Below are 24,198 nucleotides of genomic sequence, written 5' to 3'. Positions count from 1 at the left end.
TGTCTAAAGACTCAAAGGTCTCAGGCTTCAAGAAGTGTGACTCGTGCTGTCAGAAAATGTCTCTGACAGACGGTCACACTTCTTGTGTCTACTGCCTGGGACCTTTACACCTGCAGGACTCTTGTGCTGTATGCCATGGCTTCAGCCCCAGAGTCCTGCAGGAAAGAAAAAATAAACTTATTTTGAGAGGTTTACTTAAGCCTGAGGGTTCCCTTACTGTTCCTTTGGGAAAACCCTCCAAGGCTTCTAGGTCCTCGGCTCCAGCTTCTGAGCCGAGGCCTAAAGCTTCGAATCCTCCGTCTACATCTGCTCCGGCTGGAGCCGATGAGTCTCAGACTGCAGTTTCTGTGGTTTCCTCGGCTCCGGCTGGAGCCGAGGTATTGGAAATTCCTATGTCGGTTCCGACTAGACCTTCGGAACCGACATCTAGAAAGAGGTCCAGGTCACCGTCCCTTGGCTCCGTTCATTCGGCTCCAGCATCTCCCTTGCTGTCTGAACGGAGCCATAGATCTCACTCCTCTAGGTCATCGAGGCTTTCGGACCATGACCTTCAGAGGGTAGTGAGTCGACTTCTTAAGTCCGAGGCACTGGCCCAAATGCTTCAGAGCCCGACTTATCAGTCGATGCCTGACCCTGTCCCTCATTATGTTCCTCCTCCGACTCCGTTGAGCTCGGAGCCGGGGCGTTTCGGAACCGAGACTGTGGTAGCGTCGGAGCCGATACAAATGTCTTCGGCTCCATCGTCGGCTCCGATTTCTTCCTTAGAAGAATGTCGGCGCCGACTTCCCTCGTCGGCTCGAGGGGTGAGTGGCATCGGACCCTTGTCCGACCCGCTCTCCCTCTCGGAGCTTCGGCGCTGGTGAGTTCGGCTCGACATCGGCCTCGAGCCATCACTGTCGGTGCCGAGGGAGGTTTTAGCTTTCGAGCGGGACCTCTGGCTCTGCCTGACAGGGGTGCTCGAGGTCATGCGGAGTGTGTTGGAACCTGGTTCAACTCCACAGTCGGCTCCGTCCGCCCCTCCCTCTTCGGTGCCTCAGGTCAAGTCGACTCACTCCCTCATCCCAGACAGCAGAGAGCCAGCTCCTCAGGAATCCCCTGTGGGATCTCATCCTCTTCCGAGGCCTCTCCTGAATTGGCAGAAGAGCCCCTCGAAGAGAAAGTGTAAGAGGAAACACATAGACTCACCTGAGTCCGTCACCTCTGACACAGATTTAGAGGATTCTGAGGGTTCCCCCCGTTCCCCTTCTGAAGATGTCTCATTTGCAGACATTCTAGAAATCCTCAAGCAGAGGGAAATTGGCCAGCCCTCAACCCTTCGGAGGATGAATCTGTGTACCTTGAGGCGTTTGGCTCTCGCCCTTCCACCTCCTGGGTGTCTCCCCCCTTTGACCCCCTCATGCAGGTGGTAGCAAAAAAGGCATGGACGGCTCCTGACTCAGTGGACCCCACTCCCAGGAGACCCTCAAAATTTATCACGGCACCAGCGGATAAACAATTTCTGACCAAGGGAGTTTCTGTGGATGCTATGGTGGTTGCTGCTGCCACTAAGAAGGAACTAGCTGATCCTTCAGTGCCTGTCCATCCATCTAACAAGGAATCTAGGTCTATGGACAGGTACAGGAAGCGGATGTTCTCATCAGCGACCTTTGCAATGCGTTCGCTGAACTACCTATGCCATTTTACTCGTCTTCAAAGAGACTTGATCAAAGAAGCGAGTGACATGTTGAAGGATCCTACAGCTGTGGGTTTTCAGGACAAGATGAACACTCAGCTGGCTACCCTGAACTCCATAGCTAACTCCTCCATGCGCCTCCTTTCGTATGCGGCTGATGGAGCGAGCAGGGCCACAGGGACAGGTGTAGCCTTACGCAGGCATGCCTGGATGCGGCTATGCAACTTTGCAGACCCCTTTAAAACGTCTTTCACTAATTCCCCGTTTGATGGATCATCTCTTTTTGGTCCTCAAGTGAAAGAAACCTTGACTAGGTGCGAGATGGATGGCAAGACTCTTTCTGCCGTCGGAGTCCGTTTTTCTACTCCTTCTAGGCCTTACCCCAAAGGCCAGAAAAGTGGGAAAATGTGGTTCCGCACGCAATCTCAAGGGACTTCGCCTGACGCACAGAGTCGGTTCCCCGCCAGAGGCAGATGGGGGAACAACAATGGTAGACGTCGCCCTAGAGGCAGGAGGGGTCCGCAGAACCAGGGCAATCGAGAAACTTTCTCCGATAAGCCCTTTCAACATCCCTGAGGTGTTGCCCGACTGTCCACCTTCGGAGGCAGTCGGGGGAAGATTGTCACTGTACCCAGAAGCCTGGCTATCCCTAACTCGAGACAAGTGGGTACAGTCCATCATTTCCGAAGGCTATTCCATTCCCTTCGTTTGCATTCCAAACCGATCAAAAAAATCCCTTCCAGATGTTCCACCCGCTCAAAGGGATCTTGCAGCTTTGGAAATTTCAAAGCTGCTTGCAAAAAGAGCAATTCAGCCAGTTCCAGCAGACCAGCAAGGATCCGGAATCTACTCCAGGTTCTTTTAGTTCCAAAAACAGGGACTGGAGACCAATTTTGGATCTCAGTATCTTGAACAAGTCAGTCAAGAAAACACGATTTCGATGGTCACGCTACAGTCCATCCTTCCCCTATTGGGAAGAAAAACTGGATGTGCTCTATAGACCTTCAGGATGCGTACTATCATATAAAATGAACAGACGCTCCAGAAGATTTCTCCGCTTCAGGCTGGGAACCAGTCATTTTCAATTCAGAGCCCTGCCCTTTGGACTCACCACTGCCCCCGGGTGTTTACCAAATGCATGGCAGTGGTAGCCTCTCACCTGAGACGTCAGGGATTCCAGGTGTTTCCATATTTGGACGACTGGCTCCTCACAGCTCCCACCAAGCATCTTCTTCTAAGGGCCAGGGACTACACCTTTCGCATTTGTCAAAACTTAGGCATTTCAATAAATTGCGAAAAGTCTGTTTTGTCGCCTTGTCGTGTTATTACCTTCATAGGCGCAATTCTAGACACAGTCAACATGTCTGTGAGGTTAACAGATCAAAGAATAACAGACATACACAAACTGGTCTCTCCTCTTCAGCAGCAACAGAGTCAAAGCCAGGTTAGTTCTGAAAGTATTGGGGATTATGGCGGCTGCCATACCTCTGCTTCCATTAGCCAGATTCCACATGAGAATCCTTCAATGGATGCTCTTCACACAATGGTCATACCAGCAACTTCCGATGTCCCACACCATTATGATTACGCAAACATGCAGGAATCATCTTCTGTGGTGGATGTCTTCCCCTCAGCTCTTCTTGGGAAGACCCTTTGTTCCTTCCCCCCCCGGTTGCTACTCTGACAACGGACGCCTCCCTGATCGGGTGGGGGGGGCATTATCAGGGCAGAACTGTCCAGGGCACATGGCAACCAGATGAATGCCACTTGCACATAAATGTTCTAGAGATGAGAGCAGTGCTTTTAGCGTTGCAAGCCCTTCAAGACTCTCTTCCCTTGGGAACGATAGCAATCCAGACGGACAATATGTCTGTAGTGTGGTATATCAACAAACAAGGCGGAACCAGGTCCTACCCCCTGTGTCGAGAAGCACTCGGACTGTGGCAATGGGCGATTTCTTCTCAGCGGTTTCTGATAGCAACGCACATCCCCGGGAAGTCCAATCAAATCGCGGACAAGTTGAGCAGAGCTATCCTCATGCCTCACGAGTGGTCTCTGAAAGACTCTGTTGTGAGAGAAATTTTTCTCAAGTGGGGTCAGCCTTGCTGCGACCTTTTTGCTACTCCCCAAAACAGCAAGTGCAGAGATTTTTTCACCCTATTCCCTTTACCAGGCCAGCCCAGCAGAGACGCTCTAGTCCAAGTTTGGCCCCGGGACTTCTGTATGCATTTCCTCCCTTCCCACTTATCTCTCAAGTGATACAGAAAGCTATCGCTCAGAAGGCCTCGTTGATCCTCATTGCTCCTTACTGGCCTCGACAGGTTTGGTTCCCCTTTCTACATCACTTTCTGTTGAGCGACCTTGGCATCTGGACCTAGTTCCAGATCTTTTGATCCATCAGTCGGGTCAGTTTCATCGCTCCCTTCCCTCTCTGAACCTCACTGCTTGGTTCCTCCAATTCCAACCTTAGCCAGGCTTCCTCAAATATCTCACTCTGTTCGAGATATTTTGATAGCCCCATAAATCTTCCACTCGAAGATTTATTTGAGTAAGTGGAAACGTTTCCTATTGGGCTCAAGGAAGGGACATAGATCCTTTCACTGCCTCCATCCAAATGGTCCTTGACTTTCTAGCTGAACTCTTCCATGCAGGTTCATCTCCTTCTACTCTTAAAGTTCAATTGGCAGCTATTTCTAACTTTCATGTGGGCATTTCAGAGTCTGCCATAATGTCCCACAAGCTTTGCAAAGCCTTTTTGAAGGGAGTTTTCTACTCAGACCTCCTATAAGAAATCCTCCTCCTCCTTGGGACTTAAATTTAGTTCTTAGTTCTTTGATTCTTCCCCTTCGAACCTGCAGCCTTCTGTTCTTTAAAATTGCTATCATGGAAGTCTCTTTCTGGTAGCTATTACTTCAGCTAGAAGAGTTTCAGAACTTCATGCACTCAGCTGTCGACCTCCTTATCTATTGTTCCACAAGGACAGGGTATCCTTACGATCCAACCGTCCTTTTGCCTAAGATAGCTTCCGTCTAACCTAAATCAAAGCATTGACCTCCTGTGTTTTTTCCAGAATATTCTAACAGGTCTGAACAAAAATTGCATTGGCTAGATGTTCATCGTCAATTAAGGTACTATTTGGATAGAACCAAACAGTTCAGAAAATCTGACCAGTTGTTTGTCTCTTATGCAGAAGGCAGAAAGGGACTTTCAGTTTCAAAGGTATCATTATCTAGATGGCTAACATCTCTGATTTCCTTTATTTATGAAATTAGACACCAAAAGCTGCCTAACAAACCTAAAGCCCATTCCACCAGAGCTTTGGCTACTTCTATAGCCTTCCAAGACAGACTGCCTATTGACACCATTTGTGCAGCGGCTACTTGGGCTACTCCTCACACTTTCATTTCTCATTATAAGTTGGATTTAGCTTCTAGGCATAGAGCTAACTTTGGTTCCACTGTTCTCAAGAGTCTGTTCCGTTAGGCCACCCGGGACAAGGTGCTAGGGACGCGGTCCCATCCAGCAAGAATGAAGGCGAGATAGACAACTTAACATATAGAAGTTATGTTCTTACCATAACGTTCCATGTTAGTTGTCTTCTTCTCGCCTTCTTCTTGCGTCCCACCCTCCTTCCCCTGGCCTGGACAGACCTAGAGGAGTTTGATTGTGACCTCTCTTTCTACCACCTCTTTACTTTAGGTATATGCTCTGCTGTGCATATTTCCTAGATCAGGATGTAGGTCACCCTTGTTTATAGAGGTGGACTTTGTTTCTAGTTATTCTGCTACTATTATAAGCTGGGCCTAGCTTACAAACGAGATCTGAGGTAACTCACGCCTAGCATTGTGGGATATAAGGGGAGCCTCGAGCCGGTGGAACCAACTCTCGAGCTTTTAGAGTGGCCGAGTCGGAGCCGAGGTCGGCTCCGAACCCATCCAGCAAGAAGAAGGCGAGAAGAAGACAACTAACATGGAACGTTATGGTAAGAACATAACTTCTATTTTTCAGTCATGTCCCGAACCACAGGGAGGTAACGGATGATCTGATGTTGTTAATCTTCTTTCCATTCATCACCGATGGGTTTGGTTCCGAGCCCTCAGAACCAAGTCTGCTTAATGCCAAGCTTGCACCAGCCAAAAACTCTCAAGCTAAGCTTCTACCCACAATGCCCTTCTCACCGTTACCCCAGATCTTGTTTGCCACGTAGCCGTAAAGCCGCATTTCAGCCGAGCTCTCAGCTAAGTGGAAAACTTTTTGATATTCCTTAGAATTTTTTTTTGTCACTTTTCCACTCCTCTGTGGTATATGTTAATAATTATATATTCGTACTGTTATATGTAGTGATGTTAAGTTGTCAATCTCGCCTTCATTCTTGCTTGATGGGTTCGGAGCCGATCCCTCGGCTCCGACTCGGCACTTGCTAAGCTCGAGAGTCACTTTTACCAGCTCGAGGCAGCCCCATATCCCATGATGCAAGGCGGTAAGTACCCAGATCTCGTTTGCCGCTTCGCTTATGAGGTCCTCCTTTTACCAGCTCCTGGTAAGTGATTTACTAATTCGCTATTTTTGCCCCTTTTAACTTAAAAACCCCTTATTGTTAGTTTTTATTTAGTTTTAAACTGTTTCTGACAGAAATTTGTCTGTCTCTTATTATTTTTTTAGTCAGACCTTACCCTTCCCATCCCCTGTTAGGTGTGTGTGTGTGTGTTGGTAGTTATACCTTTTGGTATATTTAATTTAAATTTCTTTGACTGGTGTGTGTGTGTGTGTTGTGTTACACCATGTCAAAGAAAGGGTCTCAGGCTTTAAGAAGTGTGACTCGTGCTGTCAGAAGATGTCTCTGACAGACGGTCACACTTCTTGCCTTTATTGCCTGGGGCCTCTTCACCTGCAGGACTCCTGTGCTATTTGTCATTCTTTCAGCCAGAGAGTCCTGCAGGAAAGAAGAAACAAATTAATACTCAGGGGCCTTCTTAAGCCGGAGGGCTCTCCGGCTAAGTCGGCTCCATCTAAGACTGCCAAGTCTTCCAAGGCCCAGGCTTCTGTGTCAAAGCCTGCGGCCTCGGCTCCGACTTCGTTCTGAGTCGAGATCGGCTCTGGCTGGAGCCGATTCTGGCTTAACAGCCTCGGCACCGATGGCTATCGGTGCCGATTCTGCATCGACCACTTCGGTGTCGGCTCCGACCACCATGTGGCACAGGCATCGGTGTCTGCTCCGATCGGCTCCGACACTGTTACTTTTGTGGCTGTATCGGCTCCGGCTGGAGCCGATGCATCGAGGCTACCTGTCGGCTCCGATAAGTCGGCTCCGACAGGTTCAATAGTTTCATCGGTTCCGATGGCTCCTTCGAGGAAGAGGTCGAGGTCTCCTTCCTTGGAGCCGATACTTTTGGCTCTGGCTTCACCACTCCTCTCGGAACGGAGCCATCGGAGCCGATCTTCAAGGTCATCCAGGCTTTCGGACCATGACCTAGAGAGAGTGGTCAGTAGATTACTTAAGTCACAGGCACTGGCCCAAATGTTACATAGTCCGTCTCAACAGACGACTATTGGTCCACACCCCGTTACAGTTCCTCCTTCAACTCTACCCCAGAGCTTGGAGTTGGAGTCTTTGGGAATGGTTACTGCTACGGCTGAGGGACGGATACCCCCTTCTGTCCCTTCAGCCTCTACTCTTATCTCCTCTTGAGACCTTCCTTAGAGGGATTCGTGGCGGGCTTCCATGGTCTCCTCCGAGGGGGTGAGTGGCATCGGACCCTTGTCCGAACCCGCTCTTCCCCTTGGAGCCTCGGCCTTGGTGAGCTCGGCTCCGACATCTGCCTCTGAGACTTCCCTTCGGTGGTCCCTGGAGTTCCTAGCTCTTGGAATGGGTTCTCTCGGACCTGCCTGGGAGGGAGCATTCGAGGTGAGGAAGAGTGTGCTGGCCACTGGTATCAGCCAGCAGTCTGTTCCCTTAGCTCCTCCCTCTATAGTGCCTGTTGACATCTCTGCCACTTCTCTTGCTACAGGACCCAGAGATCCTCCGCCTCAGGTTTCCCCATTGGGAATTTCCCCTCTTCCGAGGATTCTCCTGATGTTTCGGGAGATCCTCCTAGGAAGAGGACTTGTAAGAGGAAACACGTAGACTCCCCGAGTCTATCACTTTAGATACTGACTTTGATGAGTCAGAGGGATCCCCAAGATCCCCTCTGAGGATGTCTCCTTCTCAGACATCCTAGAACTCCTTAGACAGAGGGAAACTGGCCCACCAATAATCCCTCTGAGGATGAGTCAGTATATCTAGAGGCGTTTGGATCTCGGCCCTCCACCTCCTGGGTGTCTCCGCCTTCGACCCCTGATGCAGGTTATTGCCCGAAGGTGTGGGCTGCTCCTGACTCTGTAGAGCCAGTCCCTAGGAGGCCTTCAAAATTTATCACTGCCCGTGTGACAAGCAATTCCTCACTAAGGGTGTCCCGCTGATGCCATGGTGGTGGCTGCTGCCACCAAGAAGGAACTTGCAGATCCTTCCGCACGTCCATCCTCCTAATAAGGACTCTAGGACCATGGATAGGTATGGTAAGCGGATGTTTTCCTCAGCGACCTTTGCTATGCTCGCTGAATTACCTATGTCACTTCACCAGACTCCAGAGGGATATCCTTAAGGAGCTGGGTGAAGTAGTACAGGATCCTACAGCTGCAGGGGCTCAAGAAAAATTGCTTCGCAGCTAGGAACCCTTAATTCCATTGCAAACTCCTCCATGCGGCTAATATCTTATGCTGCTGATGGAGCAGTAGGGCCGCAGGTACAGGTGTGGCTCTTAGACGCCAAGCCTGGATGCGGCTATGTGACTTTGCAGATCCCTTTAAGGCGTCCCTCACAAATTCTCCCTTTGATGGGTCAGCTTTGTTTGGCCCTCAGGTGAAGGAAACTTTGACCAGGTGTGAGCAGGACGGCAAGACTCTTTCTGCTGTAGGAGTCTGTTTTCCACCCCTTCTAGACCTTACCCCAAAGGACAGAAAGGTGGCAAAATGTGGTTCCAAATCCCAAGGAGTCACGCGATTCACGTGGTCAGTTTACCCCTAGAGGCAGAGGGGTAACAACAACAGGCGCTCTAGAGGCAGAGGGGTCCAAAACCAGGGAAACAGAGAGCCTCTCTCTGACAAGCCCTTTCAGCATCCCTGAGATGTTGCCCGGCTGTCCCTCCTTGGAGGCAGTCGGGGGAAGATTATCACTGTACCCAAAAGCCTGGCATTCCCTCACTCAAGACAGATGGGTACAGTCGATCATATCCAAGGGTTACATAATTCCTTTCGAGGAAAGTACTTTCCCTCAAATTCCCTTCCAGATGTACCACCGGTCTAAGGGAAATTGCAGAGTTAGAAGTCTCAAAACTACTGCAAAAGAGCCATTCAGCCAGTTACAACAGACCATTCAGAGCCGGAATCTACTCAAGGTTCTTTTGGTCCCCAAAAGACGGGAGACTGGAGACCAATATTGGATCTCAGCAGACTCAACAAGTCTGTGAGGAAAACAAGATTCGAATGGTCACTCTTCAGTCAATTCTGCCCTTCTTACAGAAGGACAACTGGATGTGCTCAATAGATCTTCAGGATGCACTATCACATCAAAATTCACAGACGCTCAGGAGATTTCTCCGCGGCTGGGGTCCAGTCATTTCCAGTTCAGAGCCCTGCCCTTTGGTCTCACTACAGCCCCAGAGTGTTCACCAAATGCATGGCAGTGGTCACGGCTCACCTGAGACGTCAAGGATTCCAGGTGTTTCCGTATCTCGACGACTGGCTCCTGTCAGCCACCACCAGGCATCAGCTTATTCAAGCCAGGGATTACACAATAAGTCTTTGTTCTCATTTGGGCATCTCTATCAACTTCGAAAAGTCATCCTTATCGCCCTGCCAGTCTATTACTTTCATAGGCGCAAACTTAAACACTGTTCGGATGTCAGCTACCCTTACAGATCAAAGAGTTTCAGACATTCAGAGTCATGTCAGGATCATTCTGGCCAACAAGAAAGTACAGGCTAGGATGGTTCTAAAGGTATTAGGCCTCATGGCTGCGGCCATTACTCTTCTTCCCCTGGCTCGATTCTACATGCGCCTTCTTCAGTGGATGCTGTTCACACAGTGGTCGTACCAACAACTTCCAATGCGTCACCAGATTCTGGTGACACAGACTTGCAAAGATCATCTTGCTTGGTGGATCACATCTCCTCAGGTTCACCAAGGCAGGTACTTTGTACCCCATCCCGATAGCCACTGTCACCACGGATGCCTCCCTGATCGGGTGGGGGGGTCATTATCAGGGCAGGATGGTTCATGGGACGTGGCAGCCGTTCGAGTACCATCTGCACATAAATGTCCTGGAGATGAGAGCAGTGCTTTTAACGTTGCAAGCCCTCAACGACTTTCTTCCCGTAGGGACAATTGCAGTCCACACAGACAACATGTCTGTAGTTTGGTATATCAACAAACAGGGCGGAACCAAGTCTTGCCCCTTGTGTCGAGAAGCGCTCAGACTATGGCAATGGGCGATCTCCTCTCATCGGTTTCTGGTAGCAATGCATATCCCTGGGAAAACCAACATTGTAGCGGACAGATTGAGCAGAGCTATTCTCATGCCTCACGAGTGGTCTCTCAAGCAATCTATAGCGGAAGAGATATTTCTAGAATGGGGTCGTCCATGTTGCGATCTTTTTGCTACTCCCGAAAACAGCAAATGCCCAGACTTCTTCTGTCTCTTCCCTCTACCAGGCCATCCCCGCAGAGACGCTCTGACCCAGGATTGGCCCCAGGGACTTCTTTATGCCTTCCCTCCATTTCCTCTGATCCCTCAAGTTATCCAGAAAGCTACCGTTTTGAGAGCCAAATTGATTCTCATTGCCCCTTACTGGCCTCGACAAGTTTGGTTCCCGTTCCTCCATCATCACCTTTTGGTGCAGCCGTGGCATCTGGACCCAGTGCCAGATCTTCTGATTCACCAATCCGGTCAGCTGCACCGGTCTATCCCTTCTCTCAACCTCACAGCATGGTTGCTCCACTTCCTTCCTTAGCCAGGCTTCCCTTGATCTCTAACCCAGTTAGAGACATCATAGTAGCTTCTTTAAAATCCTCTACCAGGAGGATTTATACAAGCAAATGGAAACGTTTCTCTTATTGGGCTAAGGCCAAGAATATTGATCCTTTCACTGCCCCTGTTCAGGCAGTCCTGGACTTCTTAGCAGAGATTTTTCATGCAGGCTCCTCTTCTTCCACAGTCAGAGTTCAATTGGCTGCTATCTCCAACTTTCATGTCGGGTCGCAGATCATAATATTATGTCCCATAGGCTCTGCAGGGCCTTCTTGAAAGGAATTTTCCTACTAAAGCCTCCAATCAGGAATCCTCCTCCTCAGTGGGATCTAAATTTAGTGCAGACATCCTTGATTCTTCCCCTTCGAGCCAGCTGTTTCTTGTTCCTGAAATTTCTTTCTTGGAAAACTTTATTCCTAGTGGCTATTACATCGCCAGGAGGGTGTCTGAACTTCATGCTCTATCGGTTCGACCCCCCTATTTGGTTTTTCACAAAGACAGAGTATCTTTGAGAACTAATCCGACCTTTTTGCCTAAGGTCGCTTCAAAGACCAATTTGAATCAATCCATTGATCTCCTGTATTTTTCCCAAACTATTCAGACAGAGCCGAACAAAACTACATTATCTTGATGTCCACCGCAACTAAGATATTATTTGGACAGAACAAAAAAATTTAGAAAATCTGATCAACTTTTTGTTTCCTATGCGGATAATAAAAAAGGCCTTCCTGTTTCTAAAGTGACCTTGTCCAGATGGCTTTCTTCGGTCATCTCTGAAATTTATCTGCTCAGGGGAAAACAGCTGTGCTCAAAACCTAAAGCACATTCAACTAGGAGCTTAGCTACTTCTACAGCCTTTCAAGCTAGACTTCCTTTAGACACTATTTGTGCAGCGGCCACTTGGGCCACTCCTCACACTTTTGTTTCCCATTACAAATTGGACTTGGCCTCCAGGGACAGAGCCAGTTTTGGCTCTACAGTCCTCAAGAGTCTGTTCCATTGAGCCACCCAGGATAGAGGTGCTAGGGACGCTGTCCCATCAAGCAAGAATGAAAGCGAGATTGACAACTTAACATTAAGAAGTTATGTACCTACCATAACGTTCCATGTTAGTTGTCTTCTCTCGCCTTCTTTCTTGTGACCCTCCCTCCTTCCCCCAGGCCTGGACAGACCTTGTTATAAGAAATTATTATGCTGAAGACCATTCAGACCTGGTCCTTCTTCCATCCTGTAAGTTTTCTTTCTTCCTTTTGGAAGTGTTTTATGCTTGGTGCTGTTGCCCTTTGTCATCAAACGAGATCTGGGTACTTACCGCCTTGCATCATGGGATATGGGGCTGCCTCGAGCTGGTAAAAGTGACTCTCGAGCTTAGCAAGTGCCGAGTCGGAGCCGAGGGATCGGCTCCAAACCCATCAAGCAAGAAAGAAGGCGAGAGAAGACAACTAACATGGAACGTTATGGTAGGTACATAACTTCTTATTTTCACTCCTGCTTCTACCCGTTTTGGTAAACCTTTAAGTACCATTGGTGATACTGCCTTCTCTCGCTACCCTGGTGGTATTCCTGGAATACCATCATTGGTATTTTCTTCTCTCTTTCACTTTTAACTGAATAGTTGGGTGTTTTTTGATGCATCTCTTAGGGGTTGTGTGTATTTAGATAGGTTTATACATAGAGATAGCAGAGTTTAAAAATTTCCTATAGTATTCTTCCTTGGTTGTTGGTGTGTGTGTGTGTGTGTGTGTGTGTGTGTGTGTGTGTGTGTGTGTGTGTGTGTGTGTGTGTGTGTGTGTGTGTGTGTGTGTGCGCGTGCATGTGTGTGTGTGTGTGTGTGTCTGTAAATTTCATGATGTCTGATAAAAAGGGCACATCGGGTTTCAAACATTCTGCTTCTTGTAAGGATAAACCTCCAAACAGTGACTCTCATGACGATTTTGTTTATTGTTTGGGGTGCCCCATCTTTCTGTGCAACCTTCCTGTGTGATTTGTCAAAGTTTCAGTCCACGCACTTTGAATGAGCGCACGAATAAGTTAATCCTGAAAGGGCGACTTAAGTTGCCTTTTTCAGAGGCCCTTTCTGCGATTAAGGTCTCACCCCCTCCTATTAAGGACAAGAAAAGATCCCATTTGGATCCCTCGTCACCATCCGGTGACTAGGCAAATCTGTGAAATCTAAAATGCCAAAACTATCTTTGGAGCACAAGTCTGCCGTGTTGGCACTGACCTCTTCGGCTCCAGCTACGACCGTTACTATATCTGTTCCAGCTTTGGCTCCGATACTGTCTTCGGCACCGACTGTCGACCTTACAATGACTGCTATGATCTCGGCACAGTGCACGCTTTCGATGCCTATCTCTGCAATTACTACTGAACCTTCCATGTCTGCTCAGAGTGCCCCTTCGGCACCGAGCCTTTTTACGGTCCCGATAACTATGATGTTAACTCCACTACTTCCGGTTTCCAAACTTGAGACATTGGCGCAGGCAGATTCCACACCACAGACCCGATACTCTTAATTCATGGACCCATTTCTAGGGCAAGTATACAGTCCATCCCTAGAGCGACCTGACTCCCTGTCGGGAGTATCCACTAGGTCCACCAGGAGCATTTCAGAACTTGATGTGGTGCATCTTGTGGAACAGCTGTTGACAGCCAGGGGGATACCCACTCCTTCCAGGACCCATCCCCCTGCAGGACATGGGTTGACTTCTCCACGGACTCCATCCTGTTCTCCTCCTTTGACCATACCGGTTCCAAAGCCTTCTGCTCTGATGTCATTTTCAGAACCCCCCATCTTGGCACCTGTGGTGGACCTCACTGGGGCTGTGTGACTGTCCCTTTGGTCTTCGGTTCACGCTGACCCGGTCCTTCCTCAAGCCTGTGATTTGGCAGCAGGCTCCTTGGTTTGTGGCACTGTTCCAAGTGTTTCTTCGGCTCCATACTCTGTGCCAGGAGCCTTGTCTGCACTGATCCTGCTTGAGGTTCCATCCTCAGAGGTGGGTTCGACCAGAGTGGGGTGTGACCCCGGTTCCGAGCTCCCATCCCTCTTCGGGCGAACCTGTTTTCCATGCTATGGAGAGACCCTTGCTTCTGGTAGCATTCTGCCAATGTCAGAACCCCAGACTTCTCCCACTGAGCTACAGCTGTCACAGGCCACCTCCCTGGGACACTGGGCAGGAAAGCCGCAAGATCCCCCATTGCAGGGTGTCCTCTCTTCAGAGTCCTCCTCAGAGGTCCCCATTGAGGAGCCCCCATGGAAGAGATTGTGCAAAAGGAAACACGTAGACTCGCCTGAGGAATCTCTAACAGAGGACATCAATTTTGATGATGGTGAAGGACATGGATTTTGATGATGATGAACGATCCCCACGGTCAGCCCTGATGAGGTTTCCTTTGAAATGTTGAAACAGAGGGGTGATTGGAAGCCCACTAACCCTTCTTCTGAGGAGTCAGTGTTCCTGCAGGCTTTCCGTGCTCGGCCATCTACCTCTTGGATGACCCTGCCTGCAGACGAGCTAGTTCAGCTTGTTGTGCAGCGAGCTTGGAAGAACCCTGATTCTGTTGAAGTGATCCCTCAGAGACCTGACAAGATTTTCTCCACCTGAGGAAAAGCCGCATTGGTCCAGATGTTTACCAGTCGATGCTGTGGTGGAGATGGCGGCCACGAAAAAGGATCTTGCTGAGGAGAGTTCTACTGTCCATCCACCCAACAGAGAGTCCCAGGCCGTGGACAGATCAGGGAAGCGAGTCTTTGCTTCAGCGACCTTCGCCATATGGTCCCTGAGCTACTTGGCACATTTTACGAGGCTCCAAAGAGACCTGATCTCCGAACTCTCTGGAACACTCACAGGGCAGCTGTCTGACGAGGCAAGGGATAATGTTGCTTCGCAGCTCACAACCCTGGAATCTATCTCCAATTTGTCCATGAGGTTGCTCTCCCATGCAACCGAGGGGGTGGCTAGAGCTGCAGATTCAGACATAGTTATGAGATGCCATGCCTGGATGCGCCTTTGTGGCTTCGCAGACCCTTTCAAGTCTTCTTTCCTGAATGCTCCCATTGAAGCATCTTCCCTTTTTGGCCCCCAAGGTGAAGGACACTTTGGACAGGTGTGAGCAGGATGGTAAGACTGTGACTGCCATAGCTCTCTGTTTTTCCAACCCTCAACATTCCCTTTCCAGGAATCAGAAGATTCCTTGCCATGCCTGTTGATGATACCCCAGGGGCAGAGGGGGGGGTAACAGTTCTGGAAGATGCACTTACCGAGGCAGAGAGTCCACTTAATCAGGAACCCAGGGATTCTTTCTCTCGGCAGCCTTATCAGCGCTCCTGAAGAGCAGCCTGATTGCTTTCCTGTGGAAGCAGTCGGGGGTTGTTTCTCTCTGCAGCAAGCTGCCTGGTATTCAATAACCACTGATCGTTGGGTGCAGAAGATCATAACAAGATGATATACTATTCCCCTCATCGCTTATCCAAAGCTTCCGTCAAAACTTCCCAACGTTCCACCCAGTCAAAGGGAAGAAGCAGCTGCAGAAATAAACGAGCTGCATCAGAAAAGAGTCATCCAGTTAGTCCCACCAGACCAATGCGGATACGGATTTTACTCAAGGTTCTTTTTGATGCCAAAAAAGACAGGGGACTGGAGACCTATTCTGGATCTCAGCAATTTAAACAAATCTGCTGCCCAAACCAAATTCCAGATGGTCACAGTTCATTCCGTTCTCCCTTTTCTAAGGGAAGGTGATTGGATGTGCTGGATAGATCTCCGGGATGTGTATTACCACATCAAAATGGACAAATGCTCCAGGAGTCTCCTTCACGTTCGGCTGGGAGCCAATCATTATCAGTTTCATGCCATGCCATTCGTAGACTCCACAGCCCCTCAGAGTGTTTACAAAATGCATGGCAGTGGTTACAGCTCACTTGAAACTACAAGGATTCCGGGAGTTTCCATATTTAGACAATTGGCTCCTTACTGCTCCCACCAAGCATCTTCTGGTAACAGCCCTGCATTACATCATTACACTGGCAAAATTTTTTGGGGATAACTGTAAACTGGGAGAATTCCAATCTGGCTCTGTCCCAGAAGATACTATTTATTGGAGCAGTCTTCAATGCCTGTTCTTGTCTGGTGTCACTCCCGGCTCACAGACTTCAGAGACTGAGGCTTCAGCTCCGGGTGATAATCTGTCAAAACAAAGTCTCAGCGAGAGAGGTTCTTCACGTTCTAGGATCCGTGGCAGCTTCCATACCAATAGTGCCTCTTGCAAAAACTGCACATGCGAATACTTCAATGGCTTCTCCTCTCTCAGTGGTTTCGAAATTGCCATACTCTGCTTTCAGATTCAGATAACCAATTCTTGCAAACAGGACCTTTTTTGGTGGATGAGGTCAGACACAGAACTTTGGAGCCATCCATTCCAAACCCCTCAGCCCAAAGCCATTGTGAAAACGAATGCTTCCCTGATGGGGTGGGGGGACATTTCCAGGGAAAGACGGTCCAAGGCACATGGTCCACATTGGAGGTCAACTTGCATATCACCATTCTAGAACTGAGAGCTGTGCTGTTAACGTTGCAAGCATTCCAACCTGTTCTTCCTTCTGGAATGATTGCAGTTCAGTCAGACAACATGTCAGTAGTCTGGTATATCAACAAGCAAGGGGGAACCAAGTCCTATCCCCTGTGTCACAAGGCCATGAGAATTTGGCAGTGGGCGATAGCTTCCAACCTCTTTTTGATAGCAACACATAGCTCTGGGATTTCCAACGTGATTGCAGACAAGTTGAGCAGATGTATCCTATTGCCTCATGAGTGGTCTCTCAATCATGAAGTAGCGGCAGAAATCTTCAGCCATTGGGGGCCAGCCTTGCTGTGACCTATTTGCCTCCCCATCAAACAACAAATGCAGCAGCTATTTTGCCCTATTTCCTCCAGAGGGGGAGTCCCCAGTGGAATGCTCTGATCCACAATTGGCCCACGGGTCTACTATATGCCTATCCCCTCATTCCTCTAATACCCCAATTCATAAAGAAAGCAATTCGGTTGAAATGCAAAGTGATCCTCATAGCCCCCTTTTGGCCTCGACAGATTTGGTTCCTCTTCCTTCGGCCTCATCTGTTATGTTGACCGTGGATTCTGGACCCTCTTTCATAGGTTCATAGGTTCATACTAGGCTATCTGCCCTAGGGCATTTATAAGCCTAGCCAGAATGTGTTTGGCTTTCGCCACCCATTTTAAATTTATTTTGCTATGCCCTTTTTCGAGGTTAGTATACTGTGCCTCTGTCTAACAGTGACACAGAAGTGATACCTGGGGTAAACCTACGATCTCCCATCCACTCATCAAGATTCCTCTTGAAGAGAGTCAATGAGGGACTCTGCCTAACATGGACTGGGATTTTATTCCAGAGTGAAGGCCTCTGTTCTTAATCTGTCCCTCCAGCATGTCCTATTTATTTCAGTGCTGAGGTTCAAGTTTCTCGAGCGCATAGCTCGATGGGATTTGGATTTTCTGAGGTGCAGCATGCCCATTAATTCCGGGTTAGACATGACTTTATACATCAGGCACAGATTGCCTCTGAACAGGCGGTATGCCTCTGAGTAGAGCTGGAGTTTTTCAGACCTAATTTCTCACCCCCAAGGGTTGAGTCATCCGAACCTGTCCAGTGTCATGCTGACAGCTTGGTTTCTCCACTTCCATTAATTGCCAGGCAGGAGGACCTCTACTCATCTGTTCATGACATTATTCTGGCCTCTCATAAACCATCCACCAAAAGACTATATCTGGGCAAATGGAAAAGATTCTGTATTTGGTCTAAGGAAAAGATGCTAGATCCATATTCAGCTCCAGTCATAGCAGTTTTGCAATACCTGTCTACGTTTTTTGAACATGGAGCTGCAGCCTCTACCATACGGGTACACCTAGAAGCTATTTCAAACTATCATAATGGATTGGATGGTACTCCCTAATTTCACTGCATTTATGTAAAACTTTTCTCAAAGGAGTTTCGCATATTAGGCATCCAGTCAGACAGCCTATAGAGCCATGGAACCTCACAGTAGTCCTCCAGTCTTTTGACTCAACCTCCTTTTGAACCCGCTGTGAAATGTGATCTCAAATTCTTGTTGTGGAAATCCCTCTTCCTGGTGGCCATCACGTCAGCCAGACAAATTTCTGAGCTTCAGGCAATTATACACAAGACCCTACCTAATCTTCCATAAGGACAGAGTATCACTCCGGACAAACCCATCTTTCCTCCCCAAAGTTTTTTCTGAGTTTTCCATCAGTCAAATTATTGACTTACCTGTATTTTTCCCGATTTTTTCTAATAAAGGGGAATACTGCCTGCATTCTTTGAATGTGCACAGACAGTTGATATTTTATTTAGACAGGACGAAAGCAATTCATAAAACTGACCAACTTTTCATTTCCTTTTCTGGGCCTAGAATGGGAAATTCTATCTCCCAAGCTTACTTTATCTAAATGGTCAAAGGACTGCACTCGTTTCATTTATTCACTTGCAAAAGAACCTGTGTCAAAGAATATTCTACTAGATCTATGGCAACGTCTGTAGCCTTCCTTTCCAGAGCTTCTATGGATGATGTCTGTGCAGCAGCCGCTTGGGCTGAACCCCACACATTTATCAATTATTACAAAATGGATGTGGTCTCCAGAGGGAGAGCTGCCTTCGGCTCAATGGTACTCAGGAGCGTTCTTCCATAAGGGCTGCCCAAGGATCACAAGGTAGCTGGGGATTCTGTCCTATCGGTGATGAATGGAAAGAAAATTAACATCAGATAAAGAAGTTATGTCTTACCATAATGTTCCATCTGTGTTGTATCTTCTTTCATTCATCACTTCTCACCCTCCTTCCCCTGCCAAAGGCTCCTGGCGGATACTTTGGGTCCAAGTGATGTCGTAGGGCATTTGGGCATTTGTGCAGAAATGGCCTCTGCTTTATAGGTTCATAGGTAGATACTAGGCTATTTGCCCTAGGGCATTTATAAGCCTAGCCAGAGTGTATTTGGCTTCCGCCTCCCTATTAGATTAGCCTACTGTGCATCCGTAAAGTAGGTCACAGAAGGTACCCTTTTAAGATTAGTTTACTGTGCCTCTGTCTAGCAGGGACACAGAAGAGATCCCAGGGGTGAATTTGTGATTTCCCATCCATGCGTCCAGATTTCACTTGAAGAGGATCAGCGAGGGGCTATGTCTAACATGAATTGGGATTCTACTCCAGAGTGAGGGGAGCCTCTGGGAAATTAATCTGTCCCTCCAGCATGTCCTATTTATTTTTGTGCTGAGGTTTAAGTCCCTGCAGCATGTAGCTCTAAGGGACTTTTGATTTTTTGAGGTGGAGCATGTCCATTAATTCTGGGTTTGACATGGCTTTGTATGTCAGGCATAGATCGCCTCTGAGTAGGCGGTAAGCAACTGAGTAGAGCTAGAGCTTCTTTAGTCGAGCTGCATAGGACATCTGTTTGTAGCCCATGATCCTCTTGGTGAGGTACTTTTGAGGTCTCTCAAGTTGCTGCAGGTGTCGGGTAAGGTACATCCCAAAAGGGACTTTGTATTCAATTATGGGCCTGATGAGTGACGAGTAGAGGGGAACAGTGACCTCTCTTGATCTAGATGCGAACCCTTTCATGATAAGGTGGGCTATATAGAAGGTCTTTCTAACCACTTTGGCAACGTGATTATCAAAGGAGAGAGTACTATCTACGTTGGTCCCCAAATCTCTAATTACTTTTTCTGTACTTAATGGATTACCACCTATGTGGTAGTTTGTGGGCACCTTGTTTTTCCCAAAGGGGATGACTATGCACTTTTTAGCAATTAGCTTGAGGCCATGGCTCTGGCACCAAGCATCTGTCTCTGTGAGACCCTTTTGGAGGATGCTCGTGTCAGCTGGAGATTCGATTATGGCCCCCAGTTTGCAGTCATCTGCGAACTTTGTCAGCCATAATCCCCCCGTGTTAGCCTGAACCTCAGAGACGCCACTTGTAACTGGTTTGGATTCGGACATGGCACCTGCAATTCTGACCATGTGGGTTCTATCTCTGAGCCAGTTTGCAACCCATCTTGTGATATAGGGGTTGATATTTAAGCTGGTAAGCTTATTTATGATGCCCGAGTGGGGTATTGTATCGAAGGCTTTTGCGAGGTCCAGGTAGGCTGTGTGGACTACCTTGCCCTCATCTATGGCTTTGGTAACTGTTTCAAAGAAATCAACTAGGTTTAAGAGGCAAGCTCTGCCCTTAACAAAGCCGAATTGGGTAGGGTCCAGTGTCTTGAGGCTCCCAATGTCTTTGTTTATGAGTTCCATGATAATGCTCTCCATAGCTTTACAGACCAGACTAGTCAGGCTTATGGGGTGATAGTTCCCGGGGTCTGTTGTGGCACCACCTTTGTGGAGTGGGACCACTGTAGCTGTACGCCATTCTTTGGGTACATATCCTGTAGTAAGGCTGTTTGAACAGTGACTTAATGTGAGGGTTCAGTTCTTCTTGGAGCTCGTGTAGGACACAGCCTGGGACACCGTCCGGTCCCATAGATGGTGAGTTTTTTGCTTTGGAGAGGGCAGCTTTCACCTGTGCATCTTTACTTATACAACTTGGGCAAACTTGATCTGAGGTAACAGGGAGAAGAGCATTGTGGGTAGAAGCTTAGCTTGAGAGTTTTTGGCTGGCATGTGCTTGGCATTAGGCCGATTCGGTTCCAAGAGCTCAGAACTGAACCCATCGCTGATGAATGAAAGAAGATGAACAACACAGATGGAACGTTATGGTAAGACATATGGCCTCTTTTTTTTTCAAAGTTACATACATACTGCAATAACTTTACTAGCCTTTTGTAGAAGTTGGTAGTCAGCTAGTAGAATAAATCTACTGTTAAAGTAACATCAGTCAATGTAATTCAGCAAATACAGAAGAAAATGTTGCAGAGCCCAATATCAGATTCCATTATTCAAATGGTAGTGTCAGACATTGTAGTTATAGTTGCAAATGGATTTTAACCATTGTTAAGAAGGGGAGCAAGGGAATTGTGTACAAGTAAGAGTAGACATGCAACTTGCAAGGTAAATTGAAAATTGAATTATGTGTAGGAAATGTGAGGTAACAAGAAGAAAGCATTTACACCTACTGCAAATATAGATTAGCTATAAGGTGTTAATGCTGTTTTAAAGCATCCAGAAGCTAGAGAGATTAGAAATTGTTCTATTTGGAACTAGCCTATAGGGAATCTTGTTTTAAGGTTGCCTTTCATTTGGATCTTGATGTTCCAAAGTAGTGTTTAACGTGAAGAGATGAGATTAGACCCAATGTATAAGGGAAATTATTTGAATTTGAAATAAGATTGTAGTCAAGGCAGTGCCTCTGGCAGTAGATAGAGAAGATGTCTGTATTTTTAGCAGTAAATTGTATTTTTATAGAGGATTTTTGATAAAGGTAGCCTGGGTCATGGAAACTAGAATTTCCAAGAGTCCAAAAGACAGAATACTTGATTTATTTTGTGAACTGCAAGTGATTTGTTATAAATCTAATACCTTTGGTTTCAAGCATTCCTGATGAATTGGGGAATTTTCATTTTTATTAAAAGTTAGTTGGAGTAGAGCTAATAGCCCGCAACATTTAATTCATATTTATATGCACTTCTCCAGTTTAAGTAATAATGCTGCCATATATTTACCTCTGCTTTGATAACTGACTTTGGATGGGAGCCCCCCCCCCCAATTGATATTTTAAGTTTGCCGGCTTCCTCTTAAATCAAATCCTGGAATATAGCATTGCCCTCTCTTTGCATTTTTAACAAGTAGACTGGAAGTAATCCACTCTGCTGTGTTTAATTGATGAATTGTGGGACATGGGTCTCACAGAAAGGTTGTTTGAAGGACAGTGAGTGATCAGTATTTAAAAATATTACTTCATATGTTTGTACTGTTCTCTTCACTTGCTGAACATTGCCAATTGATGTTTATTTGCAGTTTTAGCATTTTACCTCTTCGTGTTTATTACACCGAGTGGATCAGATCACTGGGTGGCTGCAGAATTTTCCAGAGTTAATGAGTAAACACCTGGCTCTAATATGGCTTCCAGCTGTAGAGCTTGTGATACAGAGGCCACTAAATACTTTTACCACTTACCGCTGTATACAAGGAGACACTTAACCATTGCTGTTTTAGAAACGTGTAGTACATTGTGGCAAAATATAACTAACTTTTGCTGTTTTTTTTCTAGGATATTTGATAACATCAAAGTTGGTTCCTATGACACAGTATGCTGGAACCTTCCTGCTGGTGCTGGCTGGTGTGGCTTGTTTAAGAGGTATGGTTTTGCAGCTGTTTAAGTACTGAGATGATAGTGTGTTCATTTTATTTTTAAGTGGAAATAGTTTTATTTGGGCAAAGCACTTTTTCATAGAAAGCCTGAGGAGAGAAGCATCATTAGAAGTGAAGAAGAAAATGCAAAAGACTAAGTGTACTGTAGTACACACATACATGAATGCATACACTTTTTTTTGTCTCTCTCTCTCTCTCTCTATCAGTATAGTAATGCATGCACATACCAAGTATGTGGGGAGGAGTTAGCCACGCTAATGACTGTGAATCTGGTGCTCTCACCCCTGGCAACTAATTCAACCATTCTTATCTTTTAATCGTACTAGACTGTGGACAGTGTAAATAGTGTCTAGTTACCCATGTACAATTGCTAGGAGCAATCTCAGTGGAGTAGAAATAAATGGCTAAGTGAAGGACTTGTACAGACTAGGTCATTTGCATGGCAGAACAACTTGCATGCATTGGCGGGTTTTGTGGCAAACGTCTTGGAGGCTATGGCTGAAATAAACTTTCTCTCTGCTAAGAATGCAGAACACATAAATGCCCTGACAGCAGAAATGGAGTGCTGCATTCAGTGGCATCATGCTAGTCCACTACACTTCAAGTGATGTAAGCCAGATTAGGGTGTCTGGGAGGAAATGATGAATTTGAGATAAGCTGGATGATCAGGATCATTGCCAGAGATGTTTGCTAGGCCTAAAAAGGGGGTAGAGGGTGCAGATGTATGCTGCTTCTTAGAAAAGCCTTTGATGTGAAAAGTGAGAGCACTGGAATAGAAGCTAAGGGCTTTGTGGCCTCTACCAGATGACGTGTCCCCCCACCTCGATTTTGATTTTTCAATTCCTCTGTTTTACAGTTAGAGGCAACACTGTAAACCACAAAATAAGAATTTCCTTTTACTGGGCCACAAGGTACATTTGGTTTAAAATTTTTGTTGCAGCATTCATAGTGTAAAAGATGTTTGCTGAAGTGCGTACCCAATGCTTTCAAATTAAAGTACCTACATGCTTTAACTGTCCTGCTGCTAAGAGTAGTTAACCTTCAGGGACACAAGCATTCAGATGCTCAAATAAGTGTGTTTTTGTTACAGTAGCAAATGCCAGGATTGACTTGCCCAATTTGTTTCTTTGAACCACCAGTTGAAAGCTAGCAGAGCCAGTGGAGCAGGGAGCAGCTGTCAGGGGACTGGCAAAAAGGCAGCGAAATTGGAATACGCTGGTATTGCAGCCAGGAAAGTTTGCAGCAATACCTTCTACCCCTGAAAGGACTCTCAGTATCATCCCTGCAGTGGCAAAGCATTACATAAGGAAAAGCTCGCTCTAAAAAGTTGCCAAATAAAGAGATGTCCACGCAACTGTTTAATGTACTGGTGGAAAACCGATATGAACTGGTAGTTTCAGAAAAGAGTGTTCAAATTATAGAAGATGGGGAGGATCAGAACCAATTGCTGTAGTTTCCAAACCAAGTGTCAGGTTCAAGCACTTCTTTTTCAAGGATTAAGAGCAAACTGATGCATCTACTCCTCCTGGGCCCTTCTTGTTCTCAAATGCTTAATGCATGGGTTAAAGAAAAGTAAAGTAAATCAAAGTGTAAATTAATGTTTTAGTTGTCTGTTGTCAGTTAATGTGTGCCTGTGTATGTACACTAGGTACCCATTTGCTGTGAGTTGGTGGAGATCATGTTGTGCTGAATTTCACACAAGGAGTAAGTGTATGGTAGAACTACTACCATACTGCCAGTCGTTAGTAACTGTGTGGCAGTAGAGGGGTCTACTTTCACTTACATTTTACTCTGAGCTGCATATAATCTAGAGGATTGTGCCTGAGTCACCAATCATAACTCACTTGTGTTTGACACATGGATGCTAAGAAGTTCACCTCGGGAGCTGGGCCCAGTATGTTGAGTTCTCAGAGGGATTGGATAGTGCAGTTCTCTGCTAATCGGACTATATAGCTTCTAAGTGGAGATTGCATGCTAAGTGGAAGGCATTTTTTGAGAATGTGTGGTACAAGTGTTAAAATTGCGTTTAAGATCAGTTGCCCTTCTAGGGCTGGAGGATTTGGTGTACTCCCATATCAAACTCTTGGCCCCATTATGGAGCCAGGAATGTGTAATGCAAGACCTA

General features: G+C 46.9%; 1 protein-coding gene across 1 annotated transcript in view; it reads left to right on the top strand.

Annotated features, from left to right (window-relative positions):
• Positions 1–24,198, top strand: part of ABHD16A (abhydrolase domain containing 16A, phospholipase) — a 527,648-nt gene that overhangs the window by 89,203 nt on the left and 414,247 nt on the right. Inside the window, exon 4 of the mRNA XM_044083280.1 lies at positions 21,973–22,059. Coding sequence (XP_043939215.1) covers positions 21,973–22,059 — 87 coding nt within the window. The remainder of the gene's footprint in view (positions 1–21,972; positions 22,060–24,198) is intronic.

The sequence above is a fragment of the Protopterus annectens genome, chromosome 9.part0, assembly GCF_019279795.1.
Source record: "Protopterus annectens isolate FY-2018-M chromosome 9.part0, PAN1.0, whole genome shotgun sequence".
In the NCBI taxonomy this organism is placed as follows: domain Eukaryota; kingdom Metazoa; phylum Chordata; order Ceratodontiformes; family Protopteridae; genus Protopterus; species Protopterus annectens.
The sequence above is the reverse complement of the archived record's forward strand: the minus strand, read 5'-3'. Positions and strand labels throughout refer to the sequence as shown.